The sequence below is a fragment of the Leptinotarsa decemlineata genome, unplaced genomic scaffold, assembly GCF_025532065.1.
Source record: "Leptinotarsa decemlineata unplaced genomic scaffold, Ldec_3_MD MMD2_P_RNA_scaffold_12, whole genome shotgun sequence".
NCBI lineage: Eukaryota > Metazoa > Arthropoda > Insecta > Coleoptera > Chrysomelidae > Leptinotarsa > Leptinotarsa decemlineata.
The window spans coordinates 7,435,371-7,448,675 of record NW_027412526.1 but is presented as its reverse complement, the minus strand read 5'-3'; the positions used below and the strand labels follow the sequence as shown (position 1 = coordinate 7,448,675).

The 13,305-nt window shown below is 36.5% G+C and overlaps 1 protein-coding gene across 1 annotated transcript in view; it reads right to left on the bottom strand.

Annotated features, from left to right (window-relative positions):
• The window catches only part of mbc (dedicator of cytokinesis protein myoblast city), a 71,674-nt gene continuing 58,369 nt past the window's right edge, over window positions 1-13,305 (bottom strand). The window contains 3 exon segments of the mRNA XM_074173454.1: window positions 1-796; window positions 7,247-7,397; window positions 9,895-10,144. Coding sequence (XP_074029555.1) covers window positions 558-796; window positions 7,247-7,397; window positions 9,895-10,144 — 640 coding nt within the window. The 3' untranslated portion in view covers window positions 1-557.

Genomic DNA, 13,305 nt, shown 5'->3' with positions numbered 1-13,305 from the left:
TTCAATAAAATATTTATTTGTGATTATACTGATTTCTTTGGTTCAAACATTGCTCGTTCATATTTTAAATACAAAATTATACAAATAATACCAGTCGTTGAGATACAACAAAAAACCAAAACTATACAACTTCCTTTTGTCTATTCTTGATTCTTATCAAGAGAATTTTCTAAATATGTACATAACTTCTGTTCAGCAATGTTGGATATGACAGATTTGACGACTGGTCCATCAAATACTAAATATTTAGTATAAAAAAACTTTGATACATCTCTTGCATTGTATCATATATAACTTGAGTACTGGGACTTAATGGCACTTATGGTAACAATAAATATTGTGAAAGACTTTCGATTCTCGAAAAGCATCCATGAATTCTTTCACAAATATAAAAATATAACAGGATTATAAATATATATCTTTGACCAACCACGGGAGATCAGAATTGATTTTAGAAAAGAGCCACTTTTAATATGTTCATGCTCTTTCTAAAACAAATTCTGCAACCAGTCAATTGTTAACTCTGATAAATGAATATGTACATTCGAAAAACTTATCTAGTTTGATTTTGGTTTCTTGGGAGGCTTAGGGGGTGGTAAGGGCGGCAAGTTCTTTTCCTCGACGTCTACGTCGGCAATTTCTATCGTCTTGACTTGTAAGGAAGTCCTCAAAGTGGAGTTCCGCTGAGAAAATAGAAAACTATAGTTGTCATTGGTAGGTATGATGTTATCGCGGTGCTTCAAAGGGAGAGGTGGTGGTCCTGCATCCTCTTCGCTGATGCTTGAATCAGTCGTGCCTGCAAGTTCATTCGGATGAGTTTCAAATGCCAACATAAGAATGGAGCCGTTACACAGGTTACTGAAGCAGTAATAGGTTGAAGCGTGTATACAGGCAAATCTTTGCTACCACAAAATTTCTAAATTTATTATTTGCATACAAGTGGCCCAGTCTTATAAAATAGTTTCAGAAAGTTTATTCTTCAAAGCTCATTTCACCTCCCCTCAAACAATTTTCAGTTTGAAAACCAACTTTTTTCTAATAAAAAACTTTATTCATTGACGGAACAGCTTTTTTCCGAAACGTCACTAGTATAAATGTAGGGTTGGGTTAGTTAGGTCCAAAATCAGTGGGTCTATTCGACCCTCCACCGCAACCCGCAAGGGTTTATTGTGGCTCACTTCTATTCACACGCGACCAAATTAACCCAGCTTCTAAACGAAGCCGATTAGTTTGTATGGTGAGTATTCTTTCAGGTCAGTTGGTAAGAGTACGTCTGCCGAACTCTAAAAACCTGATTTGGTCCCCAGCGGGGCATGCACAAAGTATGAAAACATTGTTTAATCGAGTTTTTTATTAGAAAAAAGTCGATTATTAAACTGAAAAGTTCCAAAGAAGGTGAAATAAGTTTTGAAGGTGATATGATGAATAAATATTGGTGATTCTATAATTTGAATCGTGCAAAAAGAAGGCTGAAAGTTTCGGAACTTGGAGGACTGTAACTCTAGAAATAAATGAGAGCACCGATTTTTTCTTCTAGATTCATAATCTACACATAAAATCTTTTAAAAAATAGGCGGATGCAGCCTATCCGAAATTTTACCAATTTTTTTCATACTGGTAGGCAATCGTTAGTACAATAAGTAGAGAGGCGATGACATTTCCCCTATACCATTGACAGAAGACTCAATTTCACGAATATCAATAATAAAAGAGTTTCACGAAGGCAGCCCGTGGCAAAGCCAAGACAATTAGATGAAACTAAAGCTCAAAGACAAAACATTCGTGAATCAACGTAAAACAGCAATATTTTGACTCGCCATATCATCAGTGGTGCTAGTCTGAATCATGAATATTCTACTGGGTTCCACTGACCCAAGGACAGGCCTAAAAGAGACAATAGACCCCAATCACTAAAACGCCATCTATGAGATCGACATTAGACGCAATCCATGAATGTCAATAATAAACAGGGCTCCTCAAAGCAGTTCGTTACAAAGGCAAGCTTTGACATCAACTGCCAAACGAGATGCGTCCTCTGTTTACTTCAAGGCAATTAGATGAAATCAGAGCCCAAAGACGAATCGGTCATAATCCAACTCTAGACAGCATTTAGGGTCCTTCACTAGTTCTAGGGTGTACCACGAATGCACTGCTGGACTCCACTGTCCCTAAAGGACAGCGATGTCTGGTGTTGGATTGGGAATGTTTTGTCTTTGGGCTTTGGTTTCATCTTGTTGCCTTGCAGTGAAAGACAGGACGAATCTCATTCAGCAGTGGATGTCAAAACTTGGCTTTGCAATAAATCGCCTCGTTTATCATTGAGATTTGTATATTGAGTCTTCTGTCAACCCTATATGCTCAGGAGTAACTAAATTGCAGAATCAGTGCGACGTGATGAAACATGACTTAATGGATATGACACCCAATCTAAGGGTCAATCGTCCCAGTGGAGGCAATCTGGCTCAACAAGTGCGGCAAACTTGAAGGTTTGTGTTCTTCAATTTCAATGGCATAGTGCATCATGAATTTTCACCACAAGCTTAAACGATCAACGCCGTTTGCATGAAACAATCCGAAAAAACGCCCGGAAGTGTATCACTGAAAAAGCATTTGCATAAGTGCCTACTATCTAATAGGAACTATTTTGAAAGCTCAACAATAATTTAAACAAATAAATTAAACATTTCTTTCAAAAAACTAAAATTCCCGTTGTATATCACATATAATTAAGATCTATTTTTTTTTTAATATAACTTTATTATTTTTATGTCAGATTGTATCTTAAAAAAAAGCTAATTTATATTAGATTCCATCAGAGAATTGAATTATTTAAAGTACTTGTGTCTGAAAATGTACAATTCAAAAGGTGTGTCTCACAGTTTCTTTAATAGGACACATAATTTATATTTTATATTCTACTTGAAATGTAGATATCCTTTCATTTGAATAAATTTTTAATATTAACAGAACTTTTGAAATTCAAATATTTTATCAATTATCAGTTCAAAACATTTATGCTTACCAACTCAATTATTGAATTCTCAACTTTGAAGAATATCTTTTTTTTGAAAATCATGAAAACTTTTTTCTGAGGCATTTAACCATATATTTGTTAAATAAAATAGTATAGGATTATCAGTAAAGCAGAAGTGCTAATAAATCAAATTAATATATTTAAAATTGTCTTACGGTAAATAAGAGTCTTGATGACAAATGTTGAAAACCAACTACTTTCGAAAAATATATCATTTTTAGAATAAAATATGATATCAAACAGATTTACTTGTGTCGAAAACAGAGGTCTGTGTTGTAGCTTCCAAGGTTGGAAATCTATTATCACGTTTATGAACACAGATTATATTGTGCGGGTTATTTGGTTATTCCAATCTGCTTAGACAATCCAGGCATTCTCAATGTACAGGTATTTCATGAAGCTGGTGTTCAAATTTTGTTTATGTTCATTGTTTTTTCCTTCTGGTAGAAATTGCTGTCATGTTTGTAGGTCTCAATTGTCTCACCAACTAACTAGATGTGAAAGTTCGATAAGTGGAAAAGAAGTTGGGTGGTCTTGAAACTTACTCTGTACTCTCAAGGTTCAGTGCGTCTCTACCATAGAATGGTTTTTCTGTGTCCCACTCTGTATTCTCTTTTGTGCTCGGCAATACTCGTGATGATCGGACGCTTGGTTGTGTTCATATATAAACTTTGCCACAGGAATATGAAATAAGGTGAGCCACCATGTAAATACAGCAATATTTTCAGTCAATGAAGGACAAAAGATACTCCAAATGGAACCCAGGAATTTATCACAATACATGTTCATATGACAGAGTATCTGTTAGCGCAACAAAGCATTTGATCAGCACAAGGACTGGCTCGCAGAAGAATACTAGACTTGGGACATTCCAAAAAACACAGCCGTGGCTGTAGAGCACAGAATACGTTTCGAGAACAACCAATTTCTCTCTTCCTCAGGCTTTCACAACTAAGCTAGTTCACGAGGCAACAAAAGCAATATCGAATAGAAGGGAAAAACAAAAATTTGGGCACCAACTTTACAAAACACAAGTATGGTGAGAATGCCTAGACCGTCTGAGAAGATCGAACTGTCGGAACAACCTGCACGTGATTGGTCAGCAGTGGCCACTGCATAGTCCAAGAGCCCGCGACACCCCAGGCCTTCGTTTAATTATAAAATCTGAAAATGTTTCTATTTATGTCTACAATACAGGTATAAACGAACCCTGACTATGGAGCAGGTCGTTAAGGTGGCAACTCCCTTCCAGGCACACTTAAAGTATGATTATTCATAATAGTACTTCCGTCATAATGGCTGAGCTTTATATATTATGTTATTTTGACAACTATAAAATGATGTTTCCTCTTCTTCTTCAAAACTACGCAACGGATTTTGATGCGGGTTTCTTTAATAGATAGAGTGATTCAAGAGGAAGGTTTATATGTATATAACATGCATAATATAGTAGAGCACATTTTTTGCGTTTACATTGCAAACGCTGGCTGAACCCTACGAGAAGGATTAAAATAATGTACAACAGCATTCTATACCTTAAAACGGTCACAAAATGTTTTCAAAGATATTACAGATTTAAAATGTAGAAACATAGCGGTTGTGGCGGTACCAGCAGGGGGCTGGCGGCAAGTGCCTATAAATAGCGTGTTGAAGGCCACGTTTCGCCCTATAGCACTTTATGATTAACAGCAATCGCACTCGTTTATATGTTAATTTAGTATCAGCATTGCAACCGTGCGCAGCCGAGGCGATCGCAAGTAGCTGATATTTTCTGTTTTCACGAGCACAAACATGATAGCTGATATCTACTAAATAACTGAACAAACTATAAAGAAGTATGACAAGAAAAGTATTGCTTAAAATGATAGGTTCGTTCCAACCAGCGTCAGAAACAGTTTCTGACAGTCAGGATTCTGCGCAGTAATGTGATTGCGTTCCAACGTGAGTTTCCAACCATTAGTAAACTATCAGTTTTCTGTTCCATCCAAGATTCAAACCTGTTCGAAATCTATCAGAATGGTTTGAGGATTATCTTCTAACCATCAATCTGACGCATGCGTATTCCGTATTACTGTTTCTGTTTTATGTTCATGCAACTTACAAACAACATAACCTGCAAAAATTGTTATAAAATAAATTATGCATTTGCTGGCGCAGGAAAAATAGGGAATTCTTTAAGTGAACCTATAATATCTTTAATTACACAAATTAATAATTGCGGTGACCTCCCAGTTCCATGTTGATAAGTAAATAGAATAGAGATATGAAATACTGCAACCTTCTTTTACTCTCCAGAAATACACTTGATTAGATTTATTTTTAAAGAATTGAAGGGGTTATATTTTTAGGAGTGACATTCGTTGTGGAATGTTTGAAATACAAACTGAGTCGAGAAAAGTATCTTCTGTATAATTCAGTGTTCATATAGAAGTATTTGTTTCGAAAGAATTTTTTTTTCTTTCTTGTAATTCAATGTTTATATGAAAGTAGCTGTTTTAGGAGGACATTCTTTCAGTTTGTGTCTGAAAGTTACTTCTTTGCATGATCTACACATCCATGTATAGAGTTACTTATTTTCAAATTGATTACTTCCTTTCTTTGGAAGATTCCCTCATCCCCTTTTTTGTATTAAGATGGAGTAGTAGAAAGCCAAAAATTTTCTTTCCCAAATTATTTTTAAAGGTTATGTTGAAATTCCATGCCAAACTTCAGTTGAACTATCAGCTGTTCCAATCAGAAATTTCAAATTAATCAGAAACCAATATTTACCAGACATGCGCGTTGAAAACGATTTACAAACAGTTGGAAATCTGTTTGTGACTCAAAGTTGGAACGAACCTGATATGAGTGATAACCAGAAAGTCAACTTGAATTTACCATACACAACAGACGATAATTCATAATCATTTCATTCTTCAAAGTAACTTGGATTCACAAGTCGATTTCTTCCATTAGTACCTACCCATAGGTAGATGTCATATTAAACTTTTGATCTTTCTGATAAAAAAAAGGAAATATTTGTTGACACTAGAGAACATCAAAAATAAAAAGTTTTTGCAAAAATAAACAGCAAAAAACTTTTTCGATTTCGAAGGGCTCCATTGAAGTTTTGTGTTCAAACTGACTTTGACTACTTGAAAAAACCTTCGATATCAGATGTTCATTTGAGGTTACGTTATATTATTCACTAGCGACTTGCTCCGGCTCTGCACGGGTGCAATGCTGATACTAAATATATACATAAACGCGTGCGACCTCTGCTGATCATAGTGTGCTATAGTGTGGCCTTCGACGCGCTATTTATAGGCACACGCATGTCCCTGCATTTTAAATCTGATATCTTCAAAAATATTCATTTAAATTACATGCTGTAAAGGGCCATATTGATCTATATTAATTTAAGGTACTTAACTGAATAAGGATTAATAATATATTACTTAAAATCGCTTCGTAAAAAAGTAAAGGATAAAAATTTGTTATTGTGGTTTATCACTAAGAGTAGTATTTGATCAATCTTGTAGGGTTCAGGTAATGTTTGCAATGTAAGTGCCAAAAGTTAGAAACATAAGAAACCTCTAAAATTATCAGTGTTTCTCTGCTATATCATGCATGTTATATACATATAAACCTTCTTCTTGAATCACTCTATATATTCAAAAAACCCGCATCAAAATCTATTGAATAATTTTAAAGATCTAAGCATACATAGGGAAGACAGTGGGAAGCGACTTTGTTTTATACTATATAGTGATTTGCTGTTAATATTTTGGGTATGACGACCCATGTAAACTTATTCATCTAATTTCAATAAGAATTACCGTATAAATTTTCAGAACAAAATGTCCTTACTTGTCTTATTTTGTTACCAATTCGGAATTTATTATTTATTTCGCTAAAATGTTATCCCTGTCATGCAGATTTAATATTTAAATTTGTTTGCAACATATACTGGTAGTTATGAAAACCAACATGGGGATACAAATTTTTAAATTGAGCTTTCAATTTTTTTTTTTTAATATACTCATTGGAGCAACAGATCAATCTCTAAAAAAAGATGCTAGCCACCATTTCACATTTGATTGGACTGGGTTCAAAATACCTCATTATCTACAACAAACTACTTGTTTCAATTTCAAAACATGCAATACTTGATGCCGAGACATGCAATAAATAATGTGCAACTGAAGGTAGCCTAATAATCTGGGGATTTACCTATAGAATCTCTATTACTACTAGTGCCTGAACTTCCGGCTCCTCTTATGGAAACAGATATACTATTGGGCCTGGAAAACTGCCCGCTAGATGGCCGACTCAACCGTTTTTCTTTTTCCACTTCGGATCGGAGAGGTCTTTTGGGATGGAGCTTAAACAAATTTCATCGTCAACCAGCGTTGCAAAAATAAACAATCCAACCTCAAATTCGCTATGCGGCAATTTATACAGTGAGCACTGACCATTTAAAATGTTTCAGGAACGTTGCAATAAAGATAATCACTTCTTCAGACTTAAGACCAAATGGTAAAAAATATTTGTGTGTTTCTTTATATCGATTCCACATACTCTGGGGTAAATGGGGGGGGCTGTCACTTCTTACCTATACGTGTAAATGTTCTCACTTCGAGAACTTCTCGTTTTATAATAGCCTTCTAGAAGTCTTTGCCACACCAATGAAAATGCTTAATTTATGCCTACGTTTATGAAATGTGATTAAAGCATTAGATTACTATCATGTAATTAATGCAATGAAATAACTAAGGAAGTGGGAAAATTTTGAAGAAAATAAAACAAAACATAGTTCGAGGGTGGTCTAAAAAGTCTCCGGCCTGAAACATAACACTTTTTATTTTTTTTTTTATTCTTCAATATATTATGTCTCCTTTCAACTTTCAACAGCACATTTCTCCCAGCAATGCTCCCATTTCTGCAAACCGTACAAATAGTACTCGAGGGGAACTAAAACTCCCCAAAAGCCTTTGCAAAACATGTCATCGTGGACCAGCCTACCCAAGCTAAGGTGTAAGGAATCGTGCCGACAACTGAATGGCCGCAGGGTGATATGCGTTTACGAACGATCTCCTTGGGGAACGGCGAAACCTCATTGTAACCAGCTAACCTCTGGTAATGCGGGGCTCTGCCAGAGGTGACCAACTCTTCCCTTGCTACTCGTGGGAACACACATTAATGAAACAAACACAAAAACGGAGACAACAAAAACCAATCCTGAGGTTGGACAAAAGAGCTCACCTCAACCTAAGACGGTGGCTGGGGATAAACAGAAATGTCCACCCCAATCTACGCTTGGAATGAGGCTGGGCATAGCAGATCACCTCGTGACGTAATACAAAGCCTAAGGCTAAGCACATTTGCGGCGCCGAGACCAGAAGGAGGCAGGAGTGGCAGCAACTATAAGTGCACCTTCCTCCTCCCCCACTTCACCTCCAACAGCAAGGGCACTTCCTGCGGCGGGCGCCAAGAGCTACGCCTTAAATAAAGGCAAGGCTGCCCCTGCAGGAAAGCTCCCTCATTTGTGTACCTCCACGGAGGGAACCCCAAGAAGGTTGAAGAAGCCGCGCAACGACAGTAATATCGCTGCACCTTCCAAAACCTTCGCGGAGGCCACCGTGAGACACCTCAAGGCTGCCAAAGTGAGTGTGCGTTCGGCGAGTCTTGGCCTACACCTGCCAATATAAAGGAGATGTCTCCCAGCGACCTGTCCACCTTCCTGGAAATGACAGGATGGACGATGACCTAGGAGGACAACTCCTCGGAAGGATGTACAATGGGTCACATGTGGCTCAAGTGTTGTGGGTCTACATTCACCCTCCCTACTCTACAGATAGTACTCGACGTTTAAATTCAGCTGCTAAAATTTCACTGTGGTATATAATGGTGCAGAGTCCCCATACACAGAATCCTACTCATCTTTGATTTGTTTAGGCATATTGCCCTTCAAAAACAAGTGTTTAATGACAGCTAGATACTCGATTTATGGTTTCATAAAAACATTCACATCATCAACTCACTCAAACGGCTGTTACATAACAACCGCGCGTCCAAAATGGCTGAAACTTTGGTGATTAACTGTCAACAGATGAACAACGAAATTCACTAGCTTTCATCTACGAGTGTTGCTATTTTCATGTTGAGGTCGGAAACTTTTCAGAACACCCTCGTACATTAATAAATGCTCTTTACAAAAAAGTGTGGCTCATGCATATAATTTCACTGAGATGTGATAGGAAAAATATCCATCCAAAACAATTATGTACTATAAATTCTGAATATTGAACTCCGGGAAAACACTTCTATCCATTTAGTTTTTACTTCAAACATTAACTTCTAGAAGTTTCGGGTAGTTTAGTTAGTCTCAAAATCCTCATCAGAATCGCTTTGGAGACTTGTATTCACTCAAATCTAGCAAAACCTTCAAAACTTTATGACAATTTTGAAAAACATTCGTACAACTAGTACGCACCCCTCCGAGGGGGTGCGTACTACAAAAAAATCTGATTAGTCTGAAAGGTGTTCCCCTTTAATAAGAAATCGACGTGCCCGAGCTTTTTTTAAAAATCTTACTTTTTATATTCGAAAACGACTCTGTTAAGTTTTCGTTGTTACTGCACATCTGTTGAAAATAAATATCATTATTATCATAGTTTTGATATCTAAGGTACTAGAATTAGCCTGACTATCACTGGTATTAATCTTTGCATTATAAAGGTTTATATTCATTTAATACAATCTGGATTCAAAATGGAAAAAATTACGAAATATTCACAGGTAAGACACAATGGAATGGATTCCCATTCATCACATTGAAATGGTCATGTTTACAACGCTATTTTGAAATATAATCTTACCTCTTGGGTCAACTCTACCACAGTTACGGATCCGTTCGTAACGGAATTAGCATTCGAATCGTTTTCAGAAGTGTACCATTGCGCAGAACATTTTTCTACGGAGGGAGAAAGTATACTATCAGCTTTGCTAGATCGTCGCTTCTCCTTAGGGGTCTTTTGGGATTTTCTGGAGCCCAACGAAGGCGTTCCTAACTGACTCTTTGAGGGAGAGTGGCTCATGCTTTTCGAATGACTGTGATGGAAGGATTTGCTGTAATATAGAAATTGATAAGTTACAAAAAGATTGGTGGGGTGATTGTCTCTACACAGAAATTTGTACACTACTAACTGTCTTTCTATGATAATCTATATTCTTTATCAAGACTCATTTTTTGGTTTCAGAACTTTATCTCTTATAATACATATTTGATTATTCGTTATACCTAGTAGCAAGCTATCTACAAACTAAACTATTTGAAAAACCATGCAAACAAGTCATAATTTACTGTACCAAAATTTTCATAATTCTTTGTTTTTATTACATCCACATTTTGACTCCAAATGGCCGACTGCGATGTATGTGGTGCGATGTATTTGTCTACATACGAGTTATGTTCAACAAATAAGGTGAGTGTTCAAATTTCGCGGGATATGTATTTAGCCATTTTTTAATTTTTTTATGCTGGCTTATGACTAAGGGGGGGGCAATATTACGGAGGATAAAAAATATGAACGCCTGGTACAGTCAAAATCATGAAGCGTTACATTTTGGAATTCTTTGCCTCGATGTCGATTGTAATAAGAACGGTTCTGATATCAATGTATAAAACTTCACAAGCCCTCGACAGCACAATAACTAAATCAAACTTTTAAACACAGTAATAATTATTTATTTTAACAAAAATAATATTTAATTATAACATAACCTGCGGGGCTACTATATCATTGAAATTATTTAGGTTATTTATTATAGCTCTGTGTACACTTATCATGGCTAGACCATGGCTTCTGTCAAACACAAAAAACGCAACTTTGTCCCAATTTAAGCTTCGACGAATCTCCTGTAGTTTAGCAGATCCCAAAGAGGGGGGTCGAATTTGAATTACCCTGTATGTATGGATGGAAATCTTGAAATGGTACTTCTGTATAGAGGTACAGGGAATTATTTTTGTTATTTTCAAGGTGAATTCCACAATCTAAGGTGTCTCAATTAGAACTTGGTTCTAATTGATTACATATCATATCTTTTTAGTTGTACGTTATTAAGAGATATTGACTTTTCGATTGGCTACTTAGTCATGTTTTCAGTCTTCTGAGGCTGCTAAAGGATCGCTCTACTGTACAGGTCGTGCATGGTAAAGCATTCAAAATTTTTAAATCCTTTTTCCGTTTCAGGAAAGAAGGAATTTGTTTCTTTTACAACTGTAAGATTTGTTAGATTAAGCCTATCGTGCCACAATTGCTGCCAAAATTTGATTTCATTCTTTATGCTTCCGTGCCATTAAGTAGGAATCGAACCATTTGTGAGTTACTCCTCTGCATCCATAACGTTGGAGCTTTCTCAGCACTATTTTGTGATCAACGCAGTCGAATGCCTTTGACAGGTCACAAAATACTGCGGCAGTCTTTTCACCGACATTTATCTCAGAATAAACTTTATTCGGAAATGAGAAAATAGCATCGTGCGTGTTTTTATTATTCTGGAGCCGAATTGATTTTCACTGATGATGTTATGCTTATTTGTGAATCCAAGTGGTCGTTTTTCAACTAGTTTTTCAATTATTTTTGCGATGGTTGGTATGAGAAATATAGGACGGAGATTAGAGGGATCATCAGAATCTCCGCCCTTATGCAGAGGAATGACCACAGAGGTTTTTAGAAAAAAGGGGAATATGTCTGTTTGAAAGGATAAATTTATCAGTGAAACCAGTACATTTAGGACACTAGGAGGAAGGTTTTGTTTTGCTTTGATCGAAATGTCATCGTAGCCTGCAGTATTTTTGTTTTTAATATCCATCACGATTTCAAATAATTCATTAATGTTGGTGTCATACAGAGACAGGTTCTCATCCACGCCCAAATTTTCTAGATGTACTAATGGATCATAAGGGCTAGCAATATTTTTACTCATATTTTCTGCAATAGAGCAGTAAAAGTCATTTATAGTATCAGGACTTAGAGTAATGTTACATTTTCGTTGTTTTTGAGTTTCTTAAGTCATTTATAATTGACCAGGACTCTTTCATCTTATTGTGAGACTCTCTGAGGAGTCTATCATTGTAAAATATTTCTTTTGCTCGCTTGATTGTCAATCTATAAATTCTACTGTAATTATTAAAGTAGTTTAAATAATAAAGATTGTTTGTGAATTTCCGAATATAACGCGCCTCGACCACATATTTGTTTAATTTTGATTTTTTGTATAGGGAATGATGCCTCAAATACATCCATTAAGATGTTGTGAAATAAAGGGAAAGGATCATTATGTGATAGAATAATTTCCCAGTCAGTCTGAAGACAATTCTGATAGAACTTTTTATAATTTGTCCTGTTAAAGGGTCTTCCATATTTACATTTGTTTTGCTTCTTTGACAACCAGAACGGCACTGAGCAGCAAACTGCCTCATGGTCAGATAAACCTGAAGAGCTGACTGAACATTTTCTGCTCATCAAAGTTGCTACAAATATAGTCAATGAGAGTAGACGAAAATTGTGAGATACGGGTATTGGATTTAACATGCATAGTTAAGTTAAATGACAAAAGTAGGTTTTTCAGAGAATCGGTGGCTGGCGATTCAAGATCATTATAGTTAATATTGAAATCGCGGTGAGGAAGTCAATTGCTCGCATTTTGGTGGCTTTGCGGCTAGCTACATTTGATCTCTAGGGGGGGGGGGGGCACTGCCCCCCGTTGGCGACGCCCTTGGTACACGAGAAGATGTGAATGACGACGCTCGCCCTGAAAGCCCCAGCACATCAAGAACCGATGAAAATGTTGAGAAAGTGAAGAAAATTGTTACGGAGAATCGTCGAATCACTATTAGAGAAGCTGCTGATGATGTCAGCATATCGGGTTAGCTGATAACATGTAATATTTTCGGAAATGTTGTGCATTGTCCCAATAAAAGAGTCTTGGAGAACCAAGACTAAAAAAGCACGCCAAGTTCGACCAAATGTCGAGGTTTTGTTCACTGTTTTCATCGATTACCGTGGCGTAGTGCATCAGAAGTTTTTGCCACATGGTCGTACGAGAAGCAATACGAAGAAAACGGCCGTTATTGTGGAAAAACAATTCATGGTTTTTGCATCACGATAATACACCTGCTCAACAGTTTCGGATGTTAGAACCAGAACAAACCTTATGTATTCATGATTCAACTCATGTCCTTATGTTTAAAGGTGGTTTGCAAATGTGGAATTAGTTTTTCTATT